A 25,604-nucleotide genomic window follows, 5' to 3' on the forward strand; every position below is an offset into this window, starting at 1 on the left:
TCTGTGACCACACTGAAAGCAAGCGAGTGAGCTCCAGACCCTGGGGCTGAGCCCAGGGGTGGTCTCTGAGATGGGTCACCGTGGCTGCTGGCTGCAAATTCATTTCTTCAGCCTGTTCTTCTCTGTCCACCTGGAAACTCTTTCATGAGAAAGGTGGGGTCCTCAGGCAGGGCCCAGGTGCCAAGAAGGTGTCACTGTCTGCACAGTCAGGGTGGTTACAAGACACGGGGGTCTGAGGAGCTCCGTGCTAGTGCAGCTCCTCCCTGAAAATCAAAAATTACTTTGGGGTCGGATTGAGAAGCGACTCCTACTTCTGTATTTTCATGCCGATGGATGGGGGCTGGGGCGGGTAGTGAAGCTATTTTTAGCTCCTCCCTGCCACGCTGGCAGACGCTCTCCTGCTGATGGCAGGCAATGGGTTCCATGTGTGCAATCGGGAATGCGGCGCCTGAAATGCTTCCAGAGGCTGACTGTGTTTCCTTAAAAGGCCTGAGAAAGCCACATCGTATGGCTAAGGGGACAGGAGCCCAGACTCCGCATGGAAGATCCATTTACATCCTAGGGAGCTCTCTGGGGACAATCAGCAAACCAATGAGGACCTGCACACAAGCGTCCTTTAAGGGAAAATAGGTTTTATCTTGAAACTCAAACCCAGACGAGGTTTGGAGCCCGTAGATGTGTTACATTCTGATGGTCGGTGGAAAGACCATCCCTGTGTGATTCATCTGTGGCAGAGACTTCAGAGACACTCACATAAATCCCCTTCAGACGTTTACTTTACGAATCAAAGCTGTTTGGCCTGTTGGTTAGAGCTTGATGCTAAACAGACCTGGTCCTCAGCTCACGCCTTTCCCAGGGCAATCCACAGAAGGAAACAGTTTTCTGAATATATTCTAAGAAGAATAGAATAGAATAGAACAGAATAGAATAGAATAGCATTAGGATATTTCTAACTTTGGGCCTTGATGCTGACTAGTGTATAATATGCCTAAGTTTTTGTTTCTGGAAGTGGTTAATATTTGGTTTTGATATCCTGAGGTTGTGTCTTATCCTGAGTAGCTCTCATTCCCTTGATGAGATAGGAAATTCAACAAACTCTTTATTGCATATAAATAAAGCCAAGCCCTCTATTATCCCACTAACTACAGAAAAATGAAGATCAAAAAATGTCTGAAGTCCTTTGCACTAAACTAATACCCAACCATTATACTGTTTTCCAAAACCTTGTCATAGGTCCCAAGCATTAAGTCTGGCCCAGAAGTCAGTGAAGGCAACCAGGAAGTTGGGTGGGCGGGAGAGATTAGGCGCAAGCTGGGGCCCTGGCACAGACCACCGACATCCATATCAAGGCATGCTGCCAAAGTGCACCTCGCTGAGGGGGCTGGGTTAACAGTCGTGGGTTTTCCGGGACCCAGGTGAGGGAACCACGATCAACTAAATGTTAGGAAGTCCCGTTAACGCCAGTGCTTCCCTTCAACCAAAGCCACAAAGCTTTGTCTTTGCTGTTCTGTGTTCTGTTTGGAAATTTTTGAAAGAATTCATGAGAAAAGAGTAAATCTTATGCCGCTGGATGAACTACATAGTGTCTTAAATGGCATGTACCATCGCGTGCCATGGACACACACACAAATCCACCCAGTGATGGGTATGCTCATGGATCCAATTGACCCACATCCTCCTTACCAGAGTCCCACTGACCCTCAGGGTCCCAGGCCTGAAGGGAGTGGGGGGCTTCTTGGCCCCCCAGTCATCCTGCCAGTGACTGGCTTGGGAAAGGGGAGTACCCTGGGGGCATCTGCTGGGGGCTGTGGGGAGACACTGCCTCACTCCTGAGAGAGCCACAGAAAGACCGGAACTGCTTTTCCCTTAAATGGTGCCATGACTCAATAAGAGCATCTTGGTAGCAGCCTGGAGCATAGAGCCCCACCCGAAGATAGCAGACCATGATGAAACGACAGTATTCTCCAGCCACCTGACTGACCGCTTCCACAGCCCAGGCTTCAGATTTCCTGTGCAGCTGAGGTAAAAAAAAAATGTCCCTAAGATCCAAGCCAGTGGGTGAGAACCTCTACAGCACACGTCAGCATCCACACAGGTCTTCTCTAGACCTCCATGGCCTGGTCTCAGCAGGATTCAACACAGTTGAGCGCTCCGTGTCCTTGAAATAGTTTGCTTTCGTGCTTCCCATGACCCCTTTCCCTCCTGGGTGCCTTCCTCTTGCTCCAGATGCTCCTCATCAGCCTCCTGGGCTGGGTCTGTTCCATCTGTTCAGCCCCAGCTGTCCATGCGCCAAGAGGCCTCTCCTGACCCCACTCCCTTCCTCACCTACACTCGCAGACCAGGCCGTCTCTCTGGACTCACGGCTTAAAAGACGTTCTGTTCCCAAGCCAGGCCCTGCCTGGACTTTAGCTACCTCTCTGCTACCACCTCCAGAAAGGTCAAGGGGCATCCCAAATTAAATGCACCTGGCAGAGTTGTTGATGACCCCACTTTTGAAAATAAGCCAATGGCACACCATCTCAGTGAAAGGCATCAAAGACTATCTGGCTTCTCTTCTTACCATGTGTTTAAGTCTTCACCATGTCTTATGGGCCCTACCCCCCAAGTAAGTCCAAACCTGTCCTCCCTTCTCCATGTCCATGACCAACCTGACTCAAGTCTCCATTTTCTCTAACCAGGGCTTCAGTTCCTATAACTGCTTCCTCCCATGTGGGTTGTGGCCTCACCAGCCACCCTCGTGCTTCTCCAAAGCACCAGACTCCATGTACCAGACTCAGAAGAGCCTTTGACCCACCTCTTCTCTCAACCTAAAATCCTCTCCCAGGTCCTCCCAAGGCTGGCTCCCTCCTGCCCTTTTGGGTTTAAGCTCATAAACCAACTCCTAGAAAGGCTTGCCCTCACCACACACCCCCCAAAGACCAACACTGACCCTCTCTGTCCCCGCTGAAGCCTCCTTGTGTATTGCATGGCCTGACATCCACTGTCCATCCCCCTCGCCACGTGAGCTCAGTGAGGGAGAGTATGTGTTCCTCATCTGTATCTGGATGCCTCCTGTAGCACTGGCACATGACAGGTGCTCAGCAAATGCTTGTTGAGTAAGCAACAGATGATGGCATGTGAGCCAGTCCAGGCTCTGGGCTGCCACGGCCAGAAAGTCACTCTGCTTAACACAGAGAGAAAATTACTTTATTAGAAGGATATTGAGTGGCTAACAGCAACAATGGGAGGACTAGAAAATCATTTCCAAAAACAGACAGGAACCAGGTTGCTGAGCAGTGGTAGTCACAGCCAAAATTCACACCACCAGCCCTACGACTCTCTTTAGAACCCCCAGACCGCTGGACACTGAGTAGTCCTTTACCAAAACAGTTTGCCACCCCACCTGGTGGAGGGCTGGGCATACAAGGACTTCTGGGAAGAACTCAGAGGATCAGCTCCATCATTGCTCCCACAAGAGTAATCAGGAGTGGAGTGTCTCCTGCCGTTCTTTCTGACAGCCCTCTCTCATCAACTCAATTTTATGTCTCCACTTAAGCTCCTGTGGGTTCATGTCCAAATGGGCTGGTGGCCAGGGCCATCTACACCATCCTCCTGAGCCCACCCGTGAATTCCCCCGCAGTCACGGTAGACGGTTCCAGGTGTGCTGATGGCTCTCCACCTCAGGAGCCACGTCTCCCTATTTCTGAGCCTGAGGACTTTCTCAAAAATGCCAGACACCTCACACCCCCAAGGCAGCCCCAACCAAAAAACATGAGAGTCAAGAGAAAAGCCTCCATCCTCCTCTTCCTCATCACATACTCCCCAGTGAGGTGAACCCTGGTAGTCCACAGCCACCCTAAGAGTTGTCTGCTCAAAACTAACATACTTCTCTTGACTATTCTGGGTTTTTCTTCTCAATTCCGTCACCTGTGCTTTCTACATACTTTTCCAAACCAGCTACCTGCATCCCAGCAGTTAGGGTCCACTCTCAGATGCACCCAAACTAGGCCTGGTTCACAAGTGACCAGGAGCTCCCTGAGCCAGAATGCACCTATCAAACACAACTGCTCTAATATGAGTCTTTAAAAATTGAAGTATCCTTGGGGCACCTGGGTGGCTCAGGGGGTTAAAGCCTCTGCTTCGGCTCAGGTCATGGTCCCAGTGTCCTGGGATCGAGCCCCACATTGGGCTCTCTGCTCTGCAGGGAGCCTGCTTCCACCTCTCTCTCTATCTATCTGCCTCTCTGCCTACTTGTGATCTCTGTCTGTCAAATAAATAAATAAAATCTTTTTAAAAAAATTGAAGTATCCTTTCTCGAGTAGACCGACTCCAGCATTTTTTTTTTTTTTTGTAGCGTGCTAACCATGTCTGTTTCTAACATCTCCTGGAAAAGTAACACCAATCCTGGGACTTCAGCATTCCTCTTGAATTCAAACATGCTTGGCGAGATCCCTCTGCAGATGCCCAAGCCCCTTCCACGAGATGACATTTTACAACAGTGGCCTGAAGGTTTTCACAGACACCTCTGACTTAAGGCAGAAAAATAATATCTACTTTCCAGGTCAAGTGTTACTTGGAAGGTGTCCCCATTATGCACAGAGGCCGTTTCCCAGTCCCCACCACCAAATGTCTCTGGGCTCCAACAACTGGACTTTAAAATGCTTCTCCTTTGGTTTTTCTCTCTGTGGCCATTTTATGCTGACCATGCAGGTTCCAGAATCAGGAACAAGGTGGAAAGACATCCCTGCACTGGGTCCACGCTGGGCCTCCAAACCTCCAAAGGACTGTCCAACTCTAGAGTTATGATTCCAAAGAAACAGGAAGACCCCCCTGGGAATCCATCTGATGGTGCCTAGAATAGTCCACCACTTGCACTTCAGCCCAGAAGAAGGTGGGAGGCACAGTTGACATCAAAGCTCAGCCCAGCATACTGAGGTTGGAGAAGGAGCAGGCCCCTGGGCAACAGTCCCTAGCTTCTCTGGAAGCCGCACCCCAGTGGGTGGGCCCAGAGAACCTGGCTCCTGAGCACCAACCAGGTCCAGCTGGAAATCTGACAACATGGAGAATTTGACCAGGAAATCCGATCCATTCCCTAAAAATGAATCACCATGGGGGAAGAAACTTAAAATTTACCTTCTGGATTTATGATATTGGCTTCCTACAAAAAGTCTTCCGCTTATTGTGATTGATTGGTTGGTTGATTGATTGATTTTTAGTTCTATAGAAAGTTGTGGGTGAAGATACAGATACAGTGAAAAGAAGCACCATATGTACCCCAATGATCATAGCAGCAATGGCCACAATCACCAAACTGTGGAAAGAGCCAAGATGCCCTTCAACAGACAAATGGATAAAGAAGATATGGTCCATATATACAATGGAATATTACTCAGCCATCAGAAAGGATGAATACCCAACTTTCACATCAACATAGACAAGACTGAAGGAGATTATGCTAAGTGAAATAAGTCAAGCAGAGAAAGACAATTATCATATGGCTTCACTTACTTGTGGAGCATAAGGAATACCTTGGAGGACATTGGGAGAAGGAAAGGAAAAGTGAATTGGGGGAAATCAGAGGGGGAGATGAAGCATGAGAGACTGTGGACTCTGAGAAACAAACTGAGGGTTTTGGAGAGAGGGGGGTGGGAGGTTAGGTGATCCCGATGAAGGGTATTAAGGAAGGCATGTATTGCATGGAGCACTGGGTATGGTGCATAAACAATGAATCTTGGAACACTGAAAAAATAAAATATAATTTAAACAAAAAAGAAAAAAATGTTTGGGTGAGGAGGGAGTGGAAGGCACTTAATCACAAATCCAGCAAAGATGACGAAGAATGGACTGAAATTTGCTAATAGTTGGGTCCAACCAGATGTCCCTGTGACCTGGCCACAGAGGCTCAAGCAGGCCATCCTCTACTCAGGCCCTGAACTTGAGCCAAACGTCGAACTTCTCTGACTCCTTCCCTGAGCAGAGCAGCTCTGGATACCAAGAAAGAAATGAGAATGGTTGTAATAAAAGGAAAAAGGAAGAATGGAGAGAGACTCTCTGTCCATGGAGAGAAACACTAGGTCTTGGGTAGGATGCTGGGTAGAATGTGCTTTGTGCCAGAGAAGATGGAACCCAGTTGAAACCCAGCTCCCAGGGGAACAGTCCAAAGCCCCTGGGGAATGACAGTGAGGGTCCCTCAAGAACCCACACGTCCTTGGGAAGTCTGGAGCGCTTCTGGGTCGATGACTTGCTCAGATACAGCCTCCATTAGATTGTTACCAGGATGAACTAAACCACTCCGACCCACTGTTTTGTCATCTGGGTAGATGCCAGTTAGGCCAGTGACCGCTACCTAGCAGCACTGCCTGGGGTAGGTGTGTGAAGCACCTAATACTTCATCTGATCACACAACCGCTACTGGATAGATGTGAATTCGGTTTAAGTTCACACTAGCTGCAAGGACACGCCACACCCTCAGGGCATCACCCCGAGAGAGGTCTAGGTCTTGCTCACAAAATCCAAAACAAGTGTGCAAGCCACATCCACAAGGGCGGGCTGGAAGTTCTTTGAGGCTACCCCAGAAAGGATGGCATGGACATTCAGGCCAGGGGCGCACCAGGATTCAGGGAAGAACACAGGGTCTGCGGTATGGTCTGGCAATGGACGGGTCTTGAAAAGAAGTCTACAGCTGTCAGGGGGTCTGGGTTCCTGCTACTCAGACCACACTTTGCTGAACGCAAAGTCGGGACAGATGATCTAAAGCAGGGATTTTAGTTCCTCTGTGTGTATACATGTGAAAAACGAAACATGACAATTCTATCAATTCTTGCATATTTTAGATCAAAATGTACCCAGAGCCCACACTTCATCTCCTCTACTGTTTCTTGGTCTTGGCCACTGTCATTCGCCTCTCATTGTCACCTGAGTTTATGCCACAGTGTCGTCACTGGTACCCCCATCTCACTGCTCTGATGTCCATGCCAAGCAGCCAGGGGACCCTTTAAAATTCATGGCAGGTCCCTTGAGCACACTGAGCAATGGCTCTCATGTGTCCAAGTGAAAGCCAGCAGGCTTGTGGGGCCCCCAGTACACCCCCAGCCCTCCGCTCATTCTCTGGGCTCTCTTCCCACCCTTGAGGTGCACTCTGTGCTTTAGGGTCCTCTCTGCCCAGAACCTTCCTCAGTTAGCCACCTGGCCACCAACCTCATCATCCCCAAGTGTTTTTTCCACAGTGGAGTCCCCCGCCAGACCCCTATGGTCACCCTGCTGGGATTTGGTGGCCGCCCCTGCCTCCATCCAGGCCAGCTCCCAGAGCAGCCTGGCACTGGCTTCTTGTCACGTTTCCCACTCTTGTCCCTCTCCCACCTTGAGACTGTGAGCTCCTCGGGGACACATACAATGTGCTCAGTATTGACCAAATGAATGAACATAAAACCAAGGATCTCTGTTGAACAAAACAGAATTACATAGAAATGGGATCTTTGTGTTACAGTTGGAAATCTGGGGTTCTGGGGTAGCTAAGCCCATTGTGGCTTCTCAACTTTTTTGTAATTAACGGGATAAAAAGCAACTTAAACATTAAGGTCTAAAAAAAAAAAATTAGGGTCTAGGTATAGGGGAAGGCACTGCAGCTGGCCAGGAGATTTTTGTTGTATTTGCTTTTAATATATTTTCTCTTTCTTAAAAAGAAAATGTTTGTGTGTGTGTCTGTACATATATGCAATTATCATATTAAATATGCAGATTTGTATCCTTTTTAATATTCTGTGATAAACCACAACCGATTAATGGCATGGGTCATTTATCAACATTATGACGTATTTACTGACTACTTATCTTTTTTTGTTGTGGACAAGGTAAGCTGAATTTAAGCATCCCCTTCTTGTTGGCCATTTTCATGATCTCAAATTGATTTTTGTCATCACATATAAAGCCACACGGAATACTTTTGAACAAGAATCTTTGTGCCTCCCTGACTGTATACTTGGTGAAGTCGTGGAAACTCGCATGCATGGCCAGATGGGATCACAGAAATGCTGCCCATCGTGAGTGGGGGGAGGATAATATGGGGGCATTCATTTGTCAAAACTCATCAAACACCACACATAAATGGATGCATTTTTTGTTGCATGCAAACCTGAGGTTTTTTTAAATGTGATGGGGTGAATAGGTGTCCTGTGAACAAGGCCAGAAGCATGACACCCACCATTCCCCAGCTTTTGGGCTTTTGTTTTCCCATCCCAAGTGCCCACACCAAGGAGAGGGCCAGAACTGCTGTGGACATGGAGGATTACAAGAGACTGGGTGAGGTAGGAGGAGGGGGAGACTTGAGGCAACTGCTGGGGGTGAGGACCTCTGGAGCAGAGGCAGCTTGTCCAAGGGCATTTGTATGAAATAAACCGCAGAATATGCAAGAAACTTCTCTCCAGACCCCTCAAAGTGTCTTCAGTGAAATGTCCATTTGTCACTAAGGAACTTCACAGGCCCTGGGGTGCCTTGGGTGTGAGTCTTCCTTCTAGATGCCCCCTGAGGAGAAGGGTGAAGTGCAATGTTTAGCCCAGCACACTCTTATTGCATTCCTACTAGAGGCTGATGTTGCCTGCCTGGCAGATCCTACCTTCTCAGAGTGGATCTTCAAGGGCCCAGCTCAGAGCACACTGCCCTGAGGACTCTACGGTCACTACTCAGGCAGAAGAGGACCATGGCACCTGTTATGGTGGCCTTTAGAGGGCAAAGCAGTGCTTGCTTCTTTTACCTCCCATGGGGAAAGGAAGGGACTCACTTCCTAGGGTGGCAGAAGGGGCAGGAAGTGTGGCAGGAAGGGGCAGGAAACTAGGACCTCCAGTTTCCCCCCAAGAACGAATATGTTTCTCCAGAGAGCCAGCCTGGGGACCTGCTGCAGAGATATCCCAAGGCAAGGCAAGGCAGCAGCAGAGAGCCAGCCTGGCCCAGGAAGCCCAGAGGGTGCTGCACACAGAACTCCACAGGCCCGGAGGATGAGGAGGAATGGGGAAGAGAAAAAGCCATGGACATCTCCACTCCAACTCCACTCAACACCATGAGTCTAGCTGGGGTTCACAGCAAAAGACTATCTGGTATTTAAGTTTTAAAATGAAGGGGACCCAGCCGTAAAACCCATTAGCGATGGTTCATATGACCAAAAGTGACTAGAAAGTGATAGGATTCAGCTGAAAGCCCTTGCAGGTGCTAGCTGCATAGTGACCAAGTGGGGAGCAGGTTATCAGAAATTATAACACAATCTTATGAGCTCAATGGTGGTGTACCTCCACACCCCCCCCCAAAAAAAGGATAAGTCAAAAGTCCTAATCCCCCAGTACATCAGGATATTTGGAAATAAGGTCATCACAGATAGATAAGGTGAGGTCACACTGCAGTAGTCCCCTAATCCCATATGACTAATGTCATTATGAGGAGAGAGCTGTATGTAGACAGGGTCAGAATCAGGGGGATGCAGGTACAAACCAAGGGGTCACCAGAAAGCAAAGAAGCGAGAAAGGATTTCCTACAGATTTCAGGGGTAGCATGGCCTGGCCAACTCCTCAATTTTGGATGTCCAACCTCCAGAACTATGAGAAGATAAAGCTCTGGAAAGGGGGTCTTTCCTTTGGAGCTAGGGAACTTTGGAGCAGCCGTCCCTGAGAAAGTCCCAGAATGCACATTTCCCACCCAGGTTGACTATCCATCCATTTAAAGAGAATTCATGACCATCTCTGAGCTCTTTTCAAGTCCCCTAGGTTGGCCTTAATCCGAAAAAGGGATCCTTAAAGATGAGAAGGGGTCAGCATGATTTAGAGAAGGGTTGGCTTGGCATGTCATTCACCCAGAAGAAGGGTAGAGAGAGGAACCCTATGGGGCTTCTGTGCAGGATGTGAGCAAAGGTGCCCTGCTGGTGAGAGTGTCTTAGGAGTTCCCGAAGATTTTTAGTTCCCCTGAAGCTGCCCTGATGTTCAGCCAGCCTCTCTCAGTCCCAAAGAAGGCAAGGAAACTCACATCCCTAATGTCCTCTGAAGTCCCGAGTCCTCCCTCAAATTTCTGCAAATTCCCAGCAGAGGTTTCCTCTGTCCACCCCATCCTTCTACTTCTCTGTCTTTTCCCCAACTTGATAGGGGCACAGAGCTCAGTGCGTCTACCAGTTTCTAGGCAGATGGGGCCACACTGAGTACATTTTGAGGATTTAGGAAGTTCAACTAAAGATCTGGGTGGAAGTCACAGGGAGTGGATCACAGGGAGCTCTGCATACCCTCTGACCTCCTCTTCTTCCTCTCTGTAGATTAACAGACAGATTCCTCCCCCATCTGACATAAAGCAGTTCCACCCACATCCAAGTTCCCCACAGCTTTGACTGGAGCATTGGTCAGAGCACATGTGATTTATCAAACTAATTCAGTTTCTTTCCTAAGTGGGCTTCAGGTTCTACCTAAATACATATTTATTTGTTTCTTGTGTTACTTCTGAAGACAGGAGAAAAAGGTCTTTAAGGAAAAACAAAACAAAACAAAAAGACTTTATGCTTTGTCTTTGAGACTCCAGAAGAAGGTTAGGGTGTCCTGGCCAACTGTGCCCCATCTCTCAGCCCCTCTGGGGTGGGAACCAACCCAACCCTTGGAAACAGTCACTTTAAAGAGGATGCGGGTAAGGAGGTCAAGACTCTGGGTCCAACCAGAAGGCAGAGCACAGGATAAAAGCCTCCTGGATCTGAAGATCATGAAGATTCCAGAAAGGGTCCTAAGCAGGGAAGGCACCACAGGGCCACTGAGAGCTGCCATGCTGGTGGGCTGAGCCATGGTCTCCCTGCACCCCATGATAGAGCAGCCTTGTCCCTCCCCTAGAAACAAAAGGGTGGTGGTGGGCTGGGCCGCACTCCTCCAGCCTGGGGTCCTCATGACAGCAGGTGCTATGGAAATACAACAGCCAGTAACACCAAACCCATGACACTTTCAATATACTTTATTAAAAAGTTTCTTTGTATAAATTTCCTAAAATTTTTAAAATTAAAATTAAACACCCTCCCCCACCCTGCACCAAAAAAAAAAAAAAAAATCACAACATTAGAGGAATGCCAAAAATATTCTCTATTATGACTTTCTTTTCATTCTTTAATGAAGGCATTGGTCCCACAACAGTGCACAAAGATTTAGGGATTTTGCTTCCTTCTAAAACTAGGTCATTTGTTAGAGGCTTTAGAAAAGGAAAATTAGCTTGAAATCTAATCTAGGAAATTAGGGAAGTTAAAAAAAAAAAAGTTGGACTCTTGTTTCTTCGCCATACAAGGCTTTCCATCTAAAGTCATGCTTACTGGAGAGGGAAGAAATGAACCAAGCAGAAGTATACAGATAGCGGTGAAATGTGGAGTTCCATCCTAGACCTTACATGTGCCCGAAACAGGCAGAGTGTGAAACTCCAGGGGGAGTCGGAGTTTATAGAAATGTTCACATGAACACCGGCCATGGGTAACTATTACACGACGTTCAAAGTATACGATATAACTGCCCGGAGACAGAGAGCGTTGGGTCCACAGACACATTTAGCACCATATTGATGGGTCATGCGGCAGAATGGCTCCTCCCAAGTTCGAGTGTAAATCAAAGCAGGAAATGGAACAGTGCGAGGATGTCTATACCCAGAGCTTCTACAGAGACGAGTTGCAACGGCTGACTCCTTCTTCTTCAAGAGGTATGTGCTACTAGTCGGCCACGCTTAGGTCCCCATGGCAGCAATGACTCCGGGGTTGACGAGCGCTGAGTGTTGATGGATGGGGCAGATGGGGGAGGGCGAGAAAGAAATGCAGGGGAAAAGCCACGTTAGTGACCAAAAAGGACACGGTGTTTCTCACGAAAATTGTCCTACGGCCTCTGGTTTTCCTCCCTCATCTCGCTTTTTTTTTTTTTTTTAATATTTATTTATTTATTTGACAGATAGAGATCACAAGTAGGCAGAGAAGCAGGCATAGAGAGAGGAGGAAGCAGGCTCCCCGCTGAGCAGAGAGCCCGATGCGGGGCTCGATCCCAGGACCCTGGGATCATGACCTGAGCCGAAGGCAGAGGCTTTAACCCACTGAGCTACCCAGGCGCCCCCTCATCTCGCTTTTTTGCTGAATGTCTTTCACAGCTCACCTGGCCCTCCATGGCCCAGCTTCAGGGCCTTGTGTGCAGTGTGAGCGAGTTTGCTGCCTTGCCCGGCCCCAGGGCCTTTGTGTACCCTGTGCTCTTCCCGTTCTGGCTCTGGCCAGGCTCTCGTAACAGCAGTCAAGTTGGCCAACACCATGGTGACAGTGGGTGGCCCCAGTGTAAACAGCAGTGTTTAGAGGAAGCATAATTATTTAAAGATGAAGAGGGAGGAATAGTCAGAAAATGAATTTCCTGTGTTTTATTTGAATTATCTTCCTTATCTAAAGATACCATCCACTTCCTCTGTCACAGCTCTCATAATCATTGTCATTCAAATAACTTCACAAGGTGAAAAATTGGCCTGGATCTCTTCTCAGACTTACAAAAGCCACAGACACAAAAGGATCATGGGTCACTTACCAGGAGCGCAAACCGTTTCACATTCTTTCTGTGAATTAAATCTGTTTTCGTTGCCACTGCAGCCTCCGTACCAGAATCTCATGCAGCTTTTGGTCTCCACATCATAGTACCATTTTAACATGAATTTCCTGCAAGTTCCTTCTTCTTTGGGCAACTTACATATGTCTTTAATAACAGGATGAGAAAAGAGTTTTCATTAGGACACACAAGGGACAAGCCGCAGCCAGTGCATGGGGCTGAAGGTCTCGACACAAGGTTGTCAGAGCAAAGAGGAGAGTTTTGAGGAGGAAGACCCTTTTAGCTTCGCCAGGCCCTGCCTCCACCCTTGGCTGTGGGATGCATGTGATTCTCAATAAAGGCAATAATACAATGACCTTGATGGAAAGACCTCGCTAACTTCCCTCCGATCCCAAATTCAAGCCATCATTATCAGATACTTTCAGAAGAAATGAACTGTGTTTTCTCTTTCCAGTCATGGGGCCATTTGTTTTCCAGTTCCTTCGCTATTAAAGCCCCATGGAAGGAACTACATTTTAATAAAAACTATGTCGTTTTCTACTCCTCGGCAAAGTAGCAACTACACTCTGTCAGAATATAATTCAAAAATAAAGCCATACATTTCATGACAAGACAAGCAGATGGGGAATAAAAGTTAAAGTTGAAAAGAAAAATCCTTTTTGAATCTGTGCGTTTGTGTTTGCGCACGCACACGTGTGTGTGTGTGTGTGTGTGTAGCTGAGAGCCTTTGAGAGTAGCCAAATTAAACAAGTAAAAGAAGTGTTACCACTGATCTAAAACCCATCATGGCAAAAATGTCACAGAGCAAAGCTATTTTGAAGACACAGAAGCATTCTTTTTCCAGTTAAGGAAGTTTATGTTTTAAATGCATACTTCTGAAACATCGAGCTGCAAAGTAGAAGCTACACTCTCTCCATGATGCCTGGAAAGAAAAGTTTACAGCCCTTCCACAGTAAAACGTCTATTTACAGAGTTTTCTGGCAAACTCCAGAGCATGCTGGGAAAGAGAGGCATTACTGTCAACCATTATCCAAAAGTTTGAAAACCGTAAACCTTCCTTCAACAGAAGTCCCTGGAGTGGATGATGCTGCACGTTTATGGGAGTAGCCAACGTGCCAGAGTCACCAGCCCCCCCCCCCCCATCCCTCAGGGCTGACATCTCCATGGGCCTCTGTCCCCACCCCTGTGGGTTGCCCTCAGCTGCCCTCAAATCTGAGGGCCTGCAGATATGATTGCACCAAGAAGTAAAAGATAAACCAAGGTCTTGGTCTAGAGAATCAAAGCTTGGGTCAACCATCATGGACCAAACTCAGAGGTACCCAGGACTGAGGCTCAGCATTGGCTTAAAACACCCCCTGATCACCTGGGGAGGCCATGATGCAGACACAAAGACTGGGAGTTCCACAGTATCTCCTAATTGTATACCCTCTCAGAGGCCCAGAAAACCAGAAGGTAGTTGGAAGAACCAATGAGTCCAGAATGAAATGATGACAATTTAGGAAAACAACATTTTTTCACTTGAAAAAAGTTTTCAGCCAACTGAAGGAAAATGCCTTGTTTTCCAGAAATGTCATGCAGGGGACAGAGAAAGACAAAATTATTCTACCACCAAAGCTTACCCCTTGTTTGCCAGTGGATTCCCCTATTCGTGGGAAGCTCAGACCAAATGATAACCCTTCCCCTCCCTTCTCTCCCCCCTAGCATCCCCTGCATGGTTCATGTTCATTCCATCTTTGTTCCAAATGCTCTCAGTCCTGGCCACCTGTGTTCGGCTATTCTGTTCCCACTCTTCCGCACACTCCTGAAAGGGATACGAATTTTCCCAGACCCAAGGACACACAGCTTGAGGCCACCCAATGAAAGGACACTCTGCTCCCTGACTAGTTGCTTTCTGGCTTCCTGGGATTTGTGCCCTTAATGTCCAGCCCCAAACTCTTGCCCTTGTATCCCACACCCCTGGTGCCAGTGATGGTCGCTGCTAAGACCCCATAGGGTTTACCAGCATGGCACAGGATGCTGGCACTGTGGACATGCAGAAATCTGGTAGAGCAAGAGAAATGTATTCATGAGGGCCCCACACTGTAAAGAGACTGAAACATGGGATTCTTCATTTTTAAGCATGAAAATGGGATGTTTGATCCTTAAGAAGCCTTGTACTTTTAAATTACAATCATCTTGGTTTCCGGGACACGCCATGCAGACTGCACTCACCAATGCTGTGTCTATGCTAAAACAACCATTTAAAAGACACAAAAATAAAAATGTCTTGTGTCAGGGGAGATGGAGAGGAGAAGGGAGTTGAGGGAAATTGGAAGGGGAGGTGAACCATGAGAGACTATGGACTCTGAAAAACGATCTGAGAATTTTGAAGGGGTGGGGGGTGGGAGGTTGGGGGCACCAGGTGGTGGGTATTGTAGAGGGCACGGATTGCATAGAGCACTGGGTGTGGTGCAAAAATAATGAATATTGTTATGCTGAAAAAATAAAAATTAAAAAAAAAAAATGTCTTGTGTCCAAAGACATGTGGTTTGAAGGACTTCATCGAGCTTCTCCCCAGAACAAGTCTTTGGACACAACAGTTGCTCACAAGCTCTCTCCAAAATGAGCACAGCCTGGAGGGAGCCTGGGGTCCTCTCCAATGTGAGAGTGTGGTCTGGCTGCCCGTGTGCTAATTTTCTCTTCCATATATCGAGAACTCAAGAGGAGCCGAAAGGACAATAGGGAGTGACAATGGTCAATAACCATTCCTGATTCACTTTTGCCCAGAATAATGTAAATAGACTTCATCTTAAAAGACAGACTTGAGGAGCTGCCTGATGCCGATCACCATCTGGTGAAACGGTGACTGGTCATGGGCATCCAAACACAAGGAGAAACAGAGACCAGCACAATGTCTAGAAAACCCTGCCAGGGAATCCCAGCTGTTCACAAAAGCTTCAGGAGCCATCCTAGGAATCCTCGAACAGAACCATGGGGTGCAAGGCACCCTCAGAAATGCAGTCTATTTTTGTCACAAAGACATGTGCGCATTCAGGCGTGTGTGAGCATGCCCAAGCATCGTATTCGTGGAAATCAGGAAAGATATTGATCGGGTCATTAACAGTGGTCATAAGCATTGCAACGAATGTTTTCTTGTGTTTTCCCATATGTTGTGGATTCTCAACAATGACTACCTATAATATTACACTTTGAAAAAGAAACTGCATTCCATTGAAAAATATTGCCCCTTTTTTTTTTATATAGTTTTGAGATTTCTTCCTTGAGCAAAATTGGTGTGTGGAATGGAGGGGTGGGTGTTTATGCTGCAATTGTAAATATGTGTAAATATGCTCCTCATTGATGTAATGGTTTCAAACATAAGGAGGTTTAATAGACCCAGCATAGTTGATGTGGAATCAGGTGCTTCCAGCCAAAGAAGCAGGTATGATTTGCCTGAATGAGTGAATGCCTGAGTCTACATCTGAGCATAAGCTGGGTCAAAGGGTACAGAGGAAACTTTGTATTTTAACCTTATTTTGAACGTGACTGTGGTTAAGGTTTGGGGGGGTCCTTTGCTTTTTTACATCTTGACCAATGGATTTTTATTTTTTAGCATTTTTATATTTCACAATAAAAAATGGCAAATACCCTGTGATCCTCCTCATAACCCAAATATTGTCGTTGATACAGACACATCTTCACACAACAGCAAACCAACATCCTTGGAAAGGCTATTTCTCTTCTACCAAGCAGAGAAAATATTTATAGCTATTTAGCCGACCTCAATCTGTGAGGTTAAGTTCATTCTATAAATGAGCATTAACATAAAGTCATCTATTTTCCTCATTACGCCATTTTGTGCCAGCCAATATGACAGACTGGAACACAGTCAGCCAAATGCTGTATTTCTTCCAATCTAAGATATCTTAATTTCAATGTGCACTATTATTTTATAGCCCCCTAAGTAGGACAAAACACTGTCAAAAGCATGCCATCTCATCAACTGTGAGTCACACTTCAATTTCAGAAGTCTTACTAGGGGAAAATATTGAATTTTAGAATCAATAAAATAAGTAAAACATTGAAGAACTTCCTTCAGAGCTATGTGATTGACTCACTAACACCTGACCAAAGTGGTTATTTCTACAGATTGTTAATTTCTAGAATAAGTAAAAAAGAATGTTATACATTTGGGGAGTTATCTGGGCTCTCTTTTGCATTGAAACTTCTCCAATACATATGGGGCAAGCCAATAACTTAGAATTCTCTATGTAATATTGGAAAAAGTTAATTTTCTGAGAAAGAAGAACTGTGTGTTGTTTAGAAACCTTGGAGTCTTTCTGTTAGCAGTGATATCCATAGAAAATATCTATCCAAGTCCTCTTTAGCCAAAAACAAGGATGAAGGAAATGTGCCCAAAACCTAAAGCCAAAATTAGCAGCTCTGTAGCAGTCCCAAAGCTAACCACAACAAAAAGGGGCACAGGCATGCCTACTGGTTTTAAAGGCTGTGAGAATTGCTGAAAGGTTGGTTTAGTCGTTGCTAACTGCCCTTACAGGCAGCAAATCCATCACAGAAAAGTGGATGTGATTCTTTTAGATCCTGAGAAAAGCATAATGTGGGATGGGATTTTTTGGAATGTGGGGATTTGTTTTGCTTGGCTGAAAAAAATGCAAGTACTAACCATTTAAAATGGAATTGTGTAATATTGCAAAGCCTAAAATCCTGAGTGGTGAGTAATGATGCCATAGGTCTGTCACTGTCATCAACCTTCCCCTCAAAGTCCAGACCTTCCTGGTACACAAATACTCAATGCTGAAGAGGGCCAGACCTTATCTGGGGAACAAAGGATGCCCTCACTAGCTCTTCCCAGTATGTGTCTACATCAAACAAAGGAGTGCCTAATAAAAGAATATCTGTTAAGCATAATTTCTAAATTGTCCAACATTTACCTATACCAACAAAAAGTCAAGATGTAAAACTGCTCACTCTTCTTCCTCTCCATCAGATGACATGGACAGAGGACTTTACATTTAATAGGTATTCACCCACAAATCCCTACACAGATTCAAACACTGGTCACCATGTGTTCTAAATCCAAAGTGCTAGGCTATAACAAACTACAGTTCCTTAAGGTAGAATCAAACCCCAGAGAATTTTTATTCATGGAGGTTTAAAAAAGAAAAAAGACAAGGAAAAGTATCTAACATTTAATCCTGGGACATGGACACATCTCTGTAACTACAAGCCATGCTTCTAATTAACCAGTTCAATTAAACTACACTCACGTCAACAGATAAAAATTAGCTTTTAAATTTAATTTTGCCTGCATTATCAAGAAAATACATCTTTGGAGAAATACTGCATGGTATGGTAATTGATCTTTGGATGCAAAATATGCAAGCCACTACTGGGCATGAATACAGTATATATATATATATATATATATATATATATATATGGACATATAATGTATTATCTGCCATCAGGCTTACATATTTCACAGCCCTCACGATAGCACATACCCTCCCCAATGTTCATAACCCAGCCACCCTATCCTAACGTCCCACCCCCCGTTAGTATATTTTTAAAAAGTTAACTTTATAAAATGATTCATTATCACTCTTTTTCTACCTGCAAAAAATATGAATGTCATAGAAATGTTTTTCTCCCTGGGGAAAATTCCCAAGAGGACTTCATTATAGCAGGGAAGTGGGGGAGGGAGAGGAGGCTGGGAAAGAGGGGAAGCTTTCACCTCCTGATTCTGACTCCCAATTCCATTGTGAGATGTAAACATTTCACAATAAATATCAAATTGGTTTCCTTCTAAAAGAGCTCCCAAAAATGCCGTGCACGTGCACACCTACATGTATTCATTGAGCAAATGTGTATGAAGGGCCTTCTCCAGCCAAGTGCTATTTTCTTACTATGGGGCGAGGGGTGGTGACTGAGGGCCTTGTTCTTGAGCATGGCATGCAGTAGGCAACTGATGAATCACTGAAACTAATGATGTACTTACTATATGTTGGCTAACCGAATTTAAATTTTCAAAAAGCAAGTTATATCTTCACACTAACTTGAATCCCTAGCTGGGAAACACACAGCTATGCATGTGCCCACACAGGGAAGGGTTAAAAAACCTGTAAGTTCTGGGCTTGAGGTTACATAGTAACCAGCATGAAAGAGAAAGGTTAGGATCATCTGTATCTAACTACTTGTAACCATGAAAGACTCACACGTCCCCCTGACAAAAAACCTTTTCCCTGCCACATGGTGAGAGGAGACCTAAGTAGTAAAAAGGTCTGGATTAAAAGGACTTTCTTAAGTCTGAACCTATGACTCAGTCTTAAACAACAAACATAACAGCCCAGCCAGATTCTTGTTTAAAGATTACATTGTTTATATTAACTAAATACCATTTACATATTTGTGTTCCTCCTGGACCACACATAAGAAATCCAGAAACATGCCCAAAGCTCACCATGGAACTTACTCTCAGTCATTTTCCTTCAATGAAGCACTGGATTTGCAGGAATTTTGTATTTCCTACACTCTGGGAGGGGTAGCATTCCCAGTGAGTGGGGAAGCAAGAGCACAGTGACTTTGAAGTTATGATTTCTGTCCTGACCATATCTTGGGGGAAATCCTAGTGAGTTCTTTGCAGCTTCTGTCTGAGTTCAAGCGCCATGGTAGGAACCCAGTCACCATGCAGGGGACTCAGGCAGGGAGCGGGAGTGGTTTAGGAGCTGCAGGTGTCCCAGTGCAGGGGACAAAGGCTCATTCAGTCTTCTGATTCAGGACTCAGAAGACTGCTTCTGTGTAGAGACTTGGGTATCTTCTCCATCCCTAACCCTACTTCCCATTGTGTTAGTTTGAATTGAAAATTAGAACATTAAAAGTGTACAAAATCTTTTTCAACAGCCCCTAACAAGTTCAAGTTTAAATTACCCAGTCTACCTTGAATTCCTGAATCGTTCCCATAAATTTAGATCGAGAGAAGAGAATGTCTTGCTCTTCTGTCAATCCTTCCAACAGGAAGGCTGCAGGAGTTTGAAAAACACACGGCTGTCTCTACCACAGACCGATTCCTAAATTTGTGTCCAAAAGCGAGTTATTTTAAGTACTTTTCAGTTATATAAGTTATTCATTGGCTTAGAGTAATTACACGTCTATGTGTATAATAGTTCCACAATTCCTGCTGTGACTTGGTTTCTCTCTAATAACTCTTGATGCCACATGTCAGTCTGGATGCAGCTGAACTAAGGATGATGGACAGACAGATGTATACAGATGTAGAGACAGAATATAGATACACATACAGATACAGATAATAAATACAGCTGTAAACACAGACATGGCTATAAGGGAAGCCTCTTGATGGAATAGAATATTCTAGCAACAGAGAAGATTCTCTTCAGAAACAACTAAAAGAATCAAGAGGTCTCTCTCCGCAAGTGCCCCAAAGAGATGGATGTGTGGAGTCAGAAATCATCATTTTGTGTAAACACAAATGAGACAGGACACAGTCTCCACAGAAAGGGTAAGATAAAGAAACAGACATCATTTTAAAAACTTATAGAGGAAAGACGAACAGGAGGAATCCTGAAGAAAGGCCCAGAAAGTAGTGTGCTGGGGCTTCTGGCAAGGCAGTGCATACAGAGAAGGCACAGGGCTTTTAAATCCAGCCCCAAAGCAGCAAGCCTCAGTAAATGCCTTTGGTCAGAGTCAATTACAGAAAGAAACACTGTAAAGAGGAATGCCTTCCTCCTCGGGACAGTGGCCAGTACATTAATGAACAAGGACTTGTCCCCAGTGAGTGGAAGTCTTTGGCTTTGAGGCCCATAAAACAATACAGTATGCAAATGCCCATGAAATTTTGACTTTGGGTATTACTGCCAACATCTTTTGCAGGACACCCATAAACAGAGCGTATTAACTGTATCAATAATCAGTCTCTCATGGGTGAACACTCCAAGCTCACATTCCACTGAATGAGGGCTGAGGTCACACAGAGTCACAAGGTCCCACTGCCCACGACAAAAGCATGTAAACAGCTCTCTGTTCCAGAAACAGGTACAACCCACCACTGATTGAAATATGCACACACTCAGGCTCAGGCACACAGACACGGGGATGATAGACTAAGGCAGGTTGTGTACTTAGGGAATTAGGATAAGAATGTGCACCCCAGGGGTCACTTCCAAACCCACTTATTTCACGTGTCCTAATCTGTTTTGTGTTCTTTTAAGCAGTTGTTATTAGATAAAGTCACTGAGGGGGCAAGTTGCTATGTTTCCAGCATCATAAGCCATAAATCAGCTCCAACCCCAATAGGAGTAACAGGGGAATCTGATCAAGAGACACATGAATTCTTGGCTCCAGCCCCAAAGCAATTCCCATCTAGTTTTCTTGAAGAGACTGGTGACAGGAAAGGAAAGTGACCATTTACAACTTGGACTATGCAGAATAAGACCACATTGGGCCACAGAGAGCCCACTGGGAACTTTCCCACAGAAGTCAGGCTTGCCTGAGAATTAGAACCCCAGCAGACAACCTAGAATCCAGGTTTCAAAGGTTTGAGAAGGTCTGGAAGGAGGCTCTCAGTGCTATTAATGGACTTATTACTCTCACAACTCACCCGTCTCACCACCAGCCACCGGTTCCGTGCTCACCATGAGATTGATGGTTGAACTAGAAGCCGACCTTGCTTGTAGAGAGGGAAGCTGAACTTTCTCTAGAAAAGAAAAAACGTGCAACCAGTAGGAAACCCAGAAGCTAAAGGGCTTAGGAATTCTCAGGGACCGAGGCAAGCAGCCTTTCCAGGTGAAGAGCTCACACAAGGGCAACACCCACCAAGTCTCTACAGACACTACGGATGTCTGTCGTCAGCAAGTTCCACTCATCTCAACAAGCAAATGGAGGAAAGCTCTGAAAATTTCCCACATAACCGCTTCTGCTTCCATCCATGAAAAAAGAGACCTGGGGTTGAAGGGTCTTTGCAGTCCTATCTTCATGGATTACATGGTAACTGCTGGGAATTCCCTTTCCTCAGGCAGAGTTCCTTGATCTTAGTGACACTGACCCCAGGGAAAGGAATGTGGACCCCTCTGCATCCCAGGAGCAGCATGGGTCAAGAAGAAGGGGGTTGGGGGAATCTGGGAGAACTCTGAAAGGTCAGGGGTGTGAAAAATAACAGAGACTAGAATGCATGCAAGAGTAGGTCTCAGGTCTCGGTGCCACAAAGGAGCCAGGGGGACAACGGGACACGGAGGGCAGAGCCACGGAGGGCAGACCCCAGCATGGTGAACTAGGGAGGGGTGCGCTGAGCCCCATTGCACAGTGGCCATAGACATCCCATGGCCTTGGGATGTAAGATTGCATGGACTCGGTGACTCTGAGGAGCCAGAGTCTCGGTGGTACTCCGTGCTCATTGAACATGGAGACATACTTCAGAAACACGGTCATGGAGGGGGGTCGAGACCCCAGCCAGGACCCGTGAACCTACTTCTTTCTCTCAGAGTAGGGGCTGCCCTTGGGCCAGATGGATCCTGCTTCCTCCATGAAGTATCCCAGGACCCCAAGGGCAGGGCAACAGTTCCCACGGAACCCCGCCTTCCGTTGTGTTAATTTCTGAACCTGGGCATCCCCCAAACACACCCAGGAATTTGCTCTAACCTTGTTATTTCAGATTCAGTGAATCGAAATCATCCCCTTATGTCCCATTTGAGGTTGCACATGGAAATATCAGGGACCGACTGTTCGGGGCTGACCGTGTACTCACTTGTGCTGAAGCTTCCTTGGTAGGTGGCTCTGACCTGCGACTTCAAGTAGCAGACCACGGCCACATGATACGTGTGGCCAGCAAGCAGGCCCCCAATGGCACGCTCCGTCACCGACAGGTTCTGCCGCAGCACCAGGGACTGGTCATGGGCCGAGGTGACAGTGAGGTCATAAAAGTAAGGGCTGGGGAGCTCGGGCCTCTCCCAGCGGAGTCTGGCGCTGTTCTCGGTGATGTCAGATACCTGGACCTCTCGGGATGCCTTCACTGGAAGACAGGTGAAGCACAGTGCAGAGATAAAGCTTAAAGCCCCACATGACTGTGACATACAGGCGACAGACAGCAATGGAAAGAGATGAATCGGCAGGCAACGGAACAGAAATTTAGGTGAGCAGGGCACCAATTTCTTGTTCGAGCTCCCCAGGAACATAAGTGTTGGAAGCTACCAACATCCATGAAAAGTGGAATGCATCCTCTCATTATTTCTCAGCAAGGTAAAGATCTATTCCTTTTCTATTGAGAATCGCTCCTGTTCAGGAAAGACTTTGAAAAGACACGGGCAAGCATTCAAGACAGAATGAGTCCCATCATTTAAAATGCACGAAGTCATGGAACTTTAGGACATGACCAGAAATTCTTTTAAAGGAATCCCTGCTTCCTGTCTGATCATCGAAGGAAGACAATTTCCACCTTTTCACAAACATATACATTCTGCCTTCACCTTTCCGTATGGTATGTGGCTCTCTAGTATATTCCCGCATCCGGAGAAAGAACAAAATAACTAACTCTGGGTCTCTGGAAGCCCACCCATCCTCATATCTAACTCCATCTGGAAGGTGTTTCCCCCATGGACAGCATTAGCACATATTCAGTCTCGGGAGGGAAGGCTCTGAGCTGCCAGTCAGCTCAACAGAGCACCCCACAATTCCCACAGCGTGCTGCATGGGATTTGTCCAGTAGGAATGTGCTTCTGCCCCACCCGGAGGTAGGGTTCAGGGCTTGGCCTGGGCAGGGGGAAAAGAGGCAGCAGAAGGTGGGAAACTCATCCCACCTGCTCTTTGTGTGGAGCTCAGGAGCCTCAGAGAGGAAGAGGAAAACTGCTTTCTAACAGGAAAAAAAAAAGCAATGTTTTGATAATTGTGCGCTCTGACCAGCGCCTTCTCAAGTACATGATCTAGAGGTACAAATCCTGGATCAATGACTGCATTTCACTTGATTTATAAACAGGCTTCAGGGGGCATGCTGTGAACACAGGAATTGAGGATGCCCCTCGCTGGCAGCCCTGAGCATGCTTTCTTACCTGCAGGCTTAGCAGGGACTGGTTTGGTGGCTGCCTGTTTGGCTGCCTGGGGCTTGGGGGTCTCGGGCTTGGTGGCCACTGGTCTGGCTACAGTGGGGGGCCTTACAGCAGCTGGCTTTGGGGCCACTGACTTCGCGGCTGCCAGCTTTGCGGCCACTGCAGGTTTGACTGTGGCTGTCTTGGTGGCTTCGGGTTTGGTGGCCACAGGCCTCGAGGCCACGGGTCTCACAGCAGCTGGTTTGGGCGGGGCTGGCTTTGCTGCAGCCGGCTTCGAGGCCGGCAGGTTTACCACGGTCACTGGCTTGGTCGTGGTGGTCACTGGTTCTGTGGTGGTCACTGGCTTTGTGGTGGTCACTAGTTTGGATGTAGGACTTGAAGTTACATTATTCGGGATATTTCTGTTAAAACAAATTAAATATCATTTCAAACCATACATAGTTTTGCCTGCTCTCTAAAATTTACAAAAACATAATTCCCACGAGTTACATGAACTTTGCTGCTTTATCAAAACGCATGCAGTAGTTTTTATGTTTTACAGATAATATCGCATACATTAAATACCTTCCTTTTAGAATCTGTGCCACGGAAACGATATTGAAATGCATATAAAGTAATAGAATCATTAAAAATGAAGGCTGTATTGTACTACAAATATATCTGACATCTTGCTTTTAATTTATGAGCTATAATAAATATGATGTTATTATCATTAACAATAATAATTTTTAAAATTGACCAACTGAAGCATATATACCAAAAATTAAATGAAACCAGTTAATAACTACTCTCATTCTAAGAAACTATCCACACAACAAAATGCTGCGTTGAGCTCCAAGTGATTAAGTCAGCATGTGCTTCCCTTCCCAGGGCTTACTGTGTGTATTTGTTTACATTATTTTGCAGGTGTTGTGGTATTTTTCACAATTTTTTGATCTATTACAAATCCCTGAAAAGCACAGCCACATTATCAGATGCAACAGCCCAGACCCAGGTGTCATTCATTCATTGTCCAGAGACAGACTCTCACTTATTCGTTGTCGGCCACTGCTCTAAGGCCCAAGCAGCCTATGTCCAAGGTGATGTCCTAAAGCTTCAAACACTAGGTTATAGTGTTCATCCTATTTTCCCGAAGATAAGGTGGAAGACAGTTCAGGGAGTGTTTGAGAGAAATCACAAAGATAACTAAGACAAGGAAAAGAGCTTCTGGACCTGGACAAGCAGGACACAGCTCACAGAACCCTCAGTAGCGATGGTCAGTCTGCTCAGCTGAGCATGGAGCCTGCCTTCAAGGACAAGGGTAAGAGCTGGAAGATTTCAGGTGTGAGAGATGGAGGTGGGCTCTCTGTCCCCACTCTGGAGGTCAAGCCAGGAATAAGCCCCACACTAGTTTGTCAAGGATGTCAAGTCCACATCCCCCGGGTGCTACGGTCGGAAAGCTCTCCTACCTAGCAAGCATGACAGTCTGTGGCACTCCCTTGAGGGGGACAAACTGCTGGCACATTGCCTGGGCTCAATTCCAGCCACCATGTCCCCGTCACCTCACCCTATGTCACATGGCCACACAGCCCACCTCTCCGCGCTGGAGTTGGTAACACAGATGGAGCTGGGCCAGCATCCCTGTGGGTACAAGTTCCCCAGCCCCCACCCTCCCGTTGGCTTTCTCAGTAGAACACATACATTGCCTCCTAGGGTTACCACCATCACCTGTGTTATTGTAACACTAATCATTTTAAGATTTGGAGCCCATTTTTTGGTTAATGTAGTTCAATCCTTCTGTAGGATTGATACCAGGTGTAGTGGGCTATTTCACCACATGGCCCCAATTTCCCACCCCTTCTGCCCCCATGCCCTTCACAATGGGCTATGACAAGGCCTCCCACTGAGTCAAGCCCCCAACTCTTGAATCTAGCCTGGCTGGCCGTGGACGTGTATTGACCAATGGAATACAGCAGAAGTACCAGTGTGTTGGCTCCAGCCCAGGGCTCAAGAGGCCTCATGCCATCTGACT

General features: G+C 46.3%; 1 protein-coding gene across 7 annotated transcripts in view; it reads right to left on the reverse strand.

Annotated features, from left to right (window-relative positions):
* Positions 1–10,923: 10,923 nt before the first annotated feature.
* COL6A3 (collagen type VI alpha 3 chain) overlaps positions 10,924–25,604 on the reverse strand; it is a 77,496-nt gene continuing 62,815 nt past the window's right edge. For all 7 annotated transcript variants that reach the window (XM_047721466.1, XM_047721467.1, XM_047721468.1 and 4 more), the window contains 5 exons: positions 23,597–23,994; positions 22,300–22,563; positions 21,157–21,252; positions 12,522–12,686; positions 10,924–11,732 (listed from right to left, as the gene is read on the reverse strand). In XM_047721466.1, the coding sequence (XP_047577422.1) occupies positions 11,692–11,732; positions 12,522–12,686; positions 21,157–21,252; positions 22,300–22,563; positions 23,597–23,994 (964 nt within the window). In that variant the 3' untranslated portion in view covers positions 10,924–11,691. The remainder of the gene's footprint in view (positions 11,733–12,521; positions 12,687–21,156; positions 21,253–22,299; positions 22,564–23,596; positions 23,995–25,604) is intronic.

The sequence above is a fragment of the Lutra lutra genome, chromosome 3 (assembly GCF_902655055.1).
Source record: "Lutra lutra chromosome 3, mLutLut1.2, whole genome shotgun sequence".
NCBI classification, from domain to species: Eukaryota; Metazoa; Chordata; class Mammalia; order Carnivora; family Mustelidae; genus Lutra; species Lutra lutra.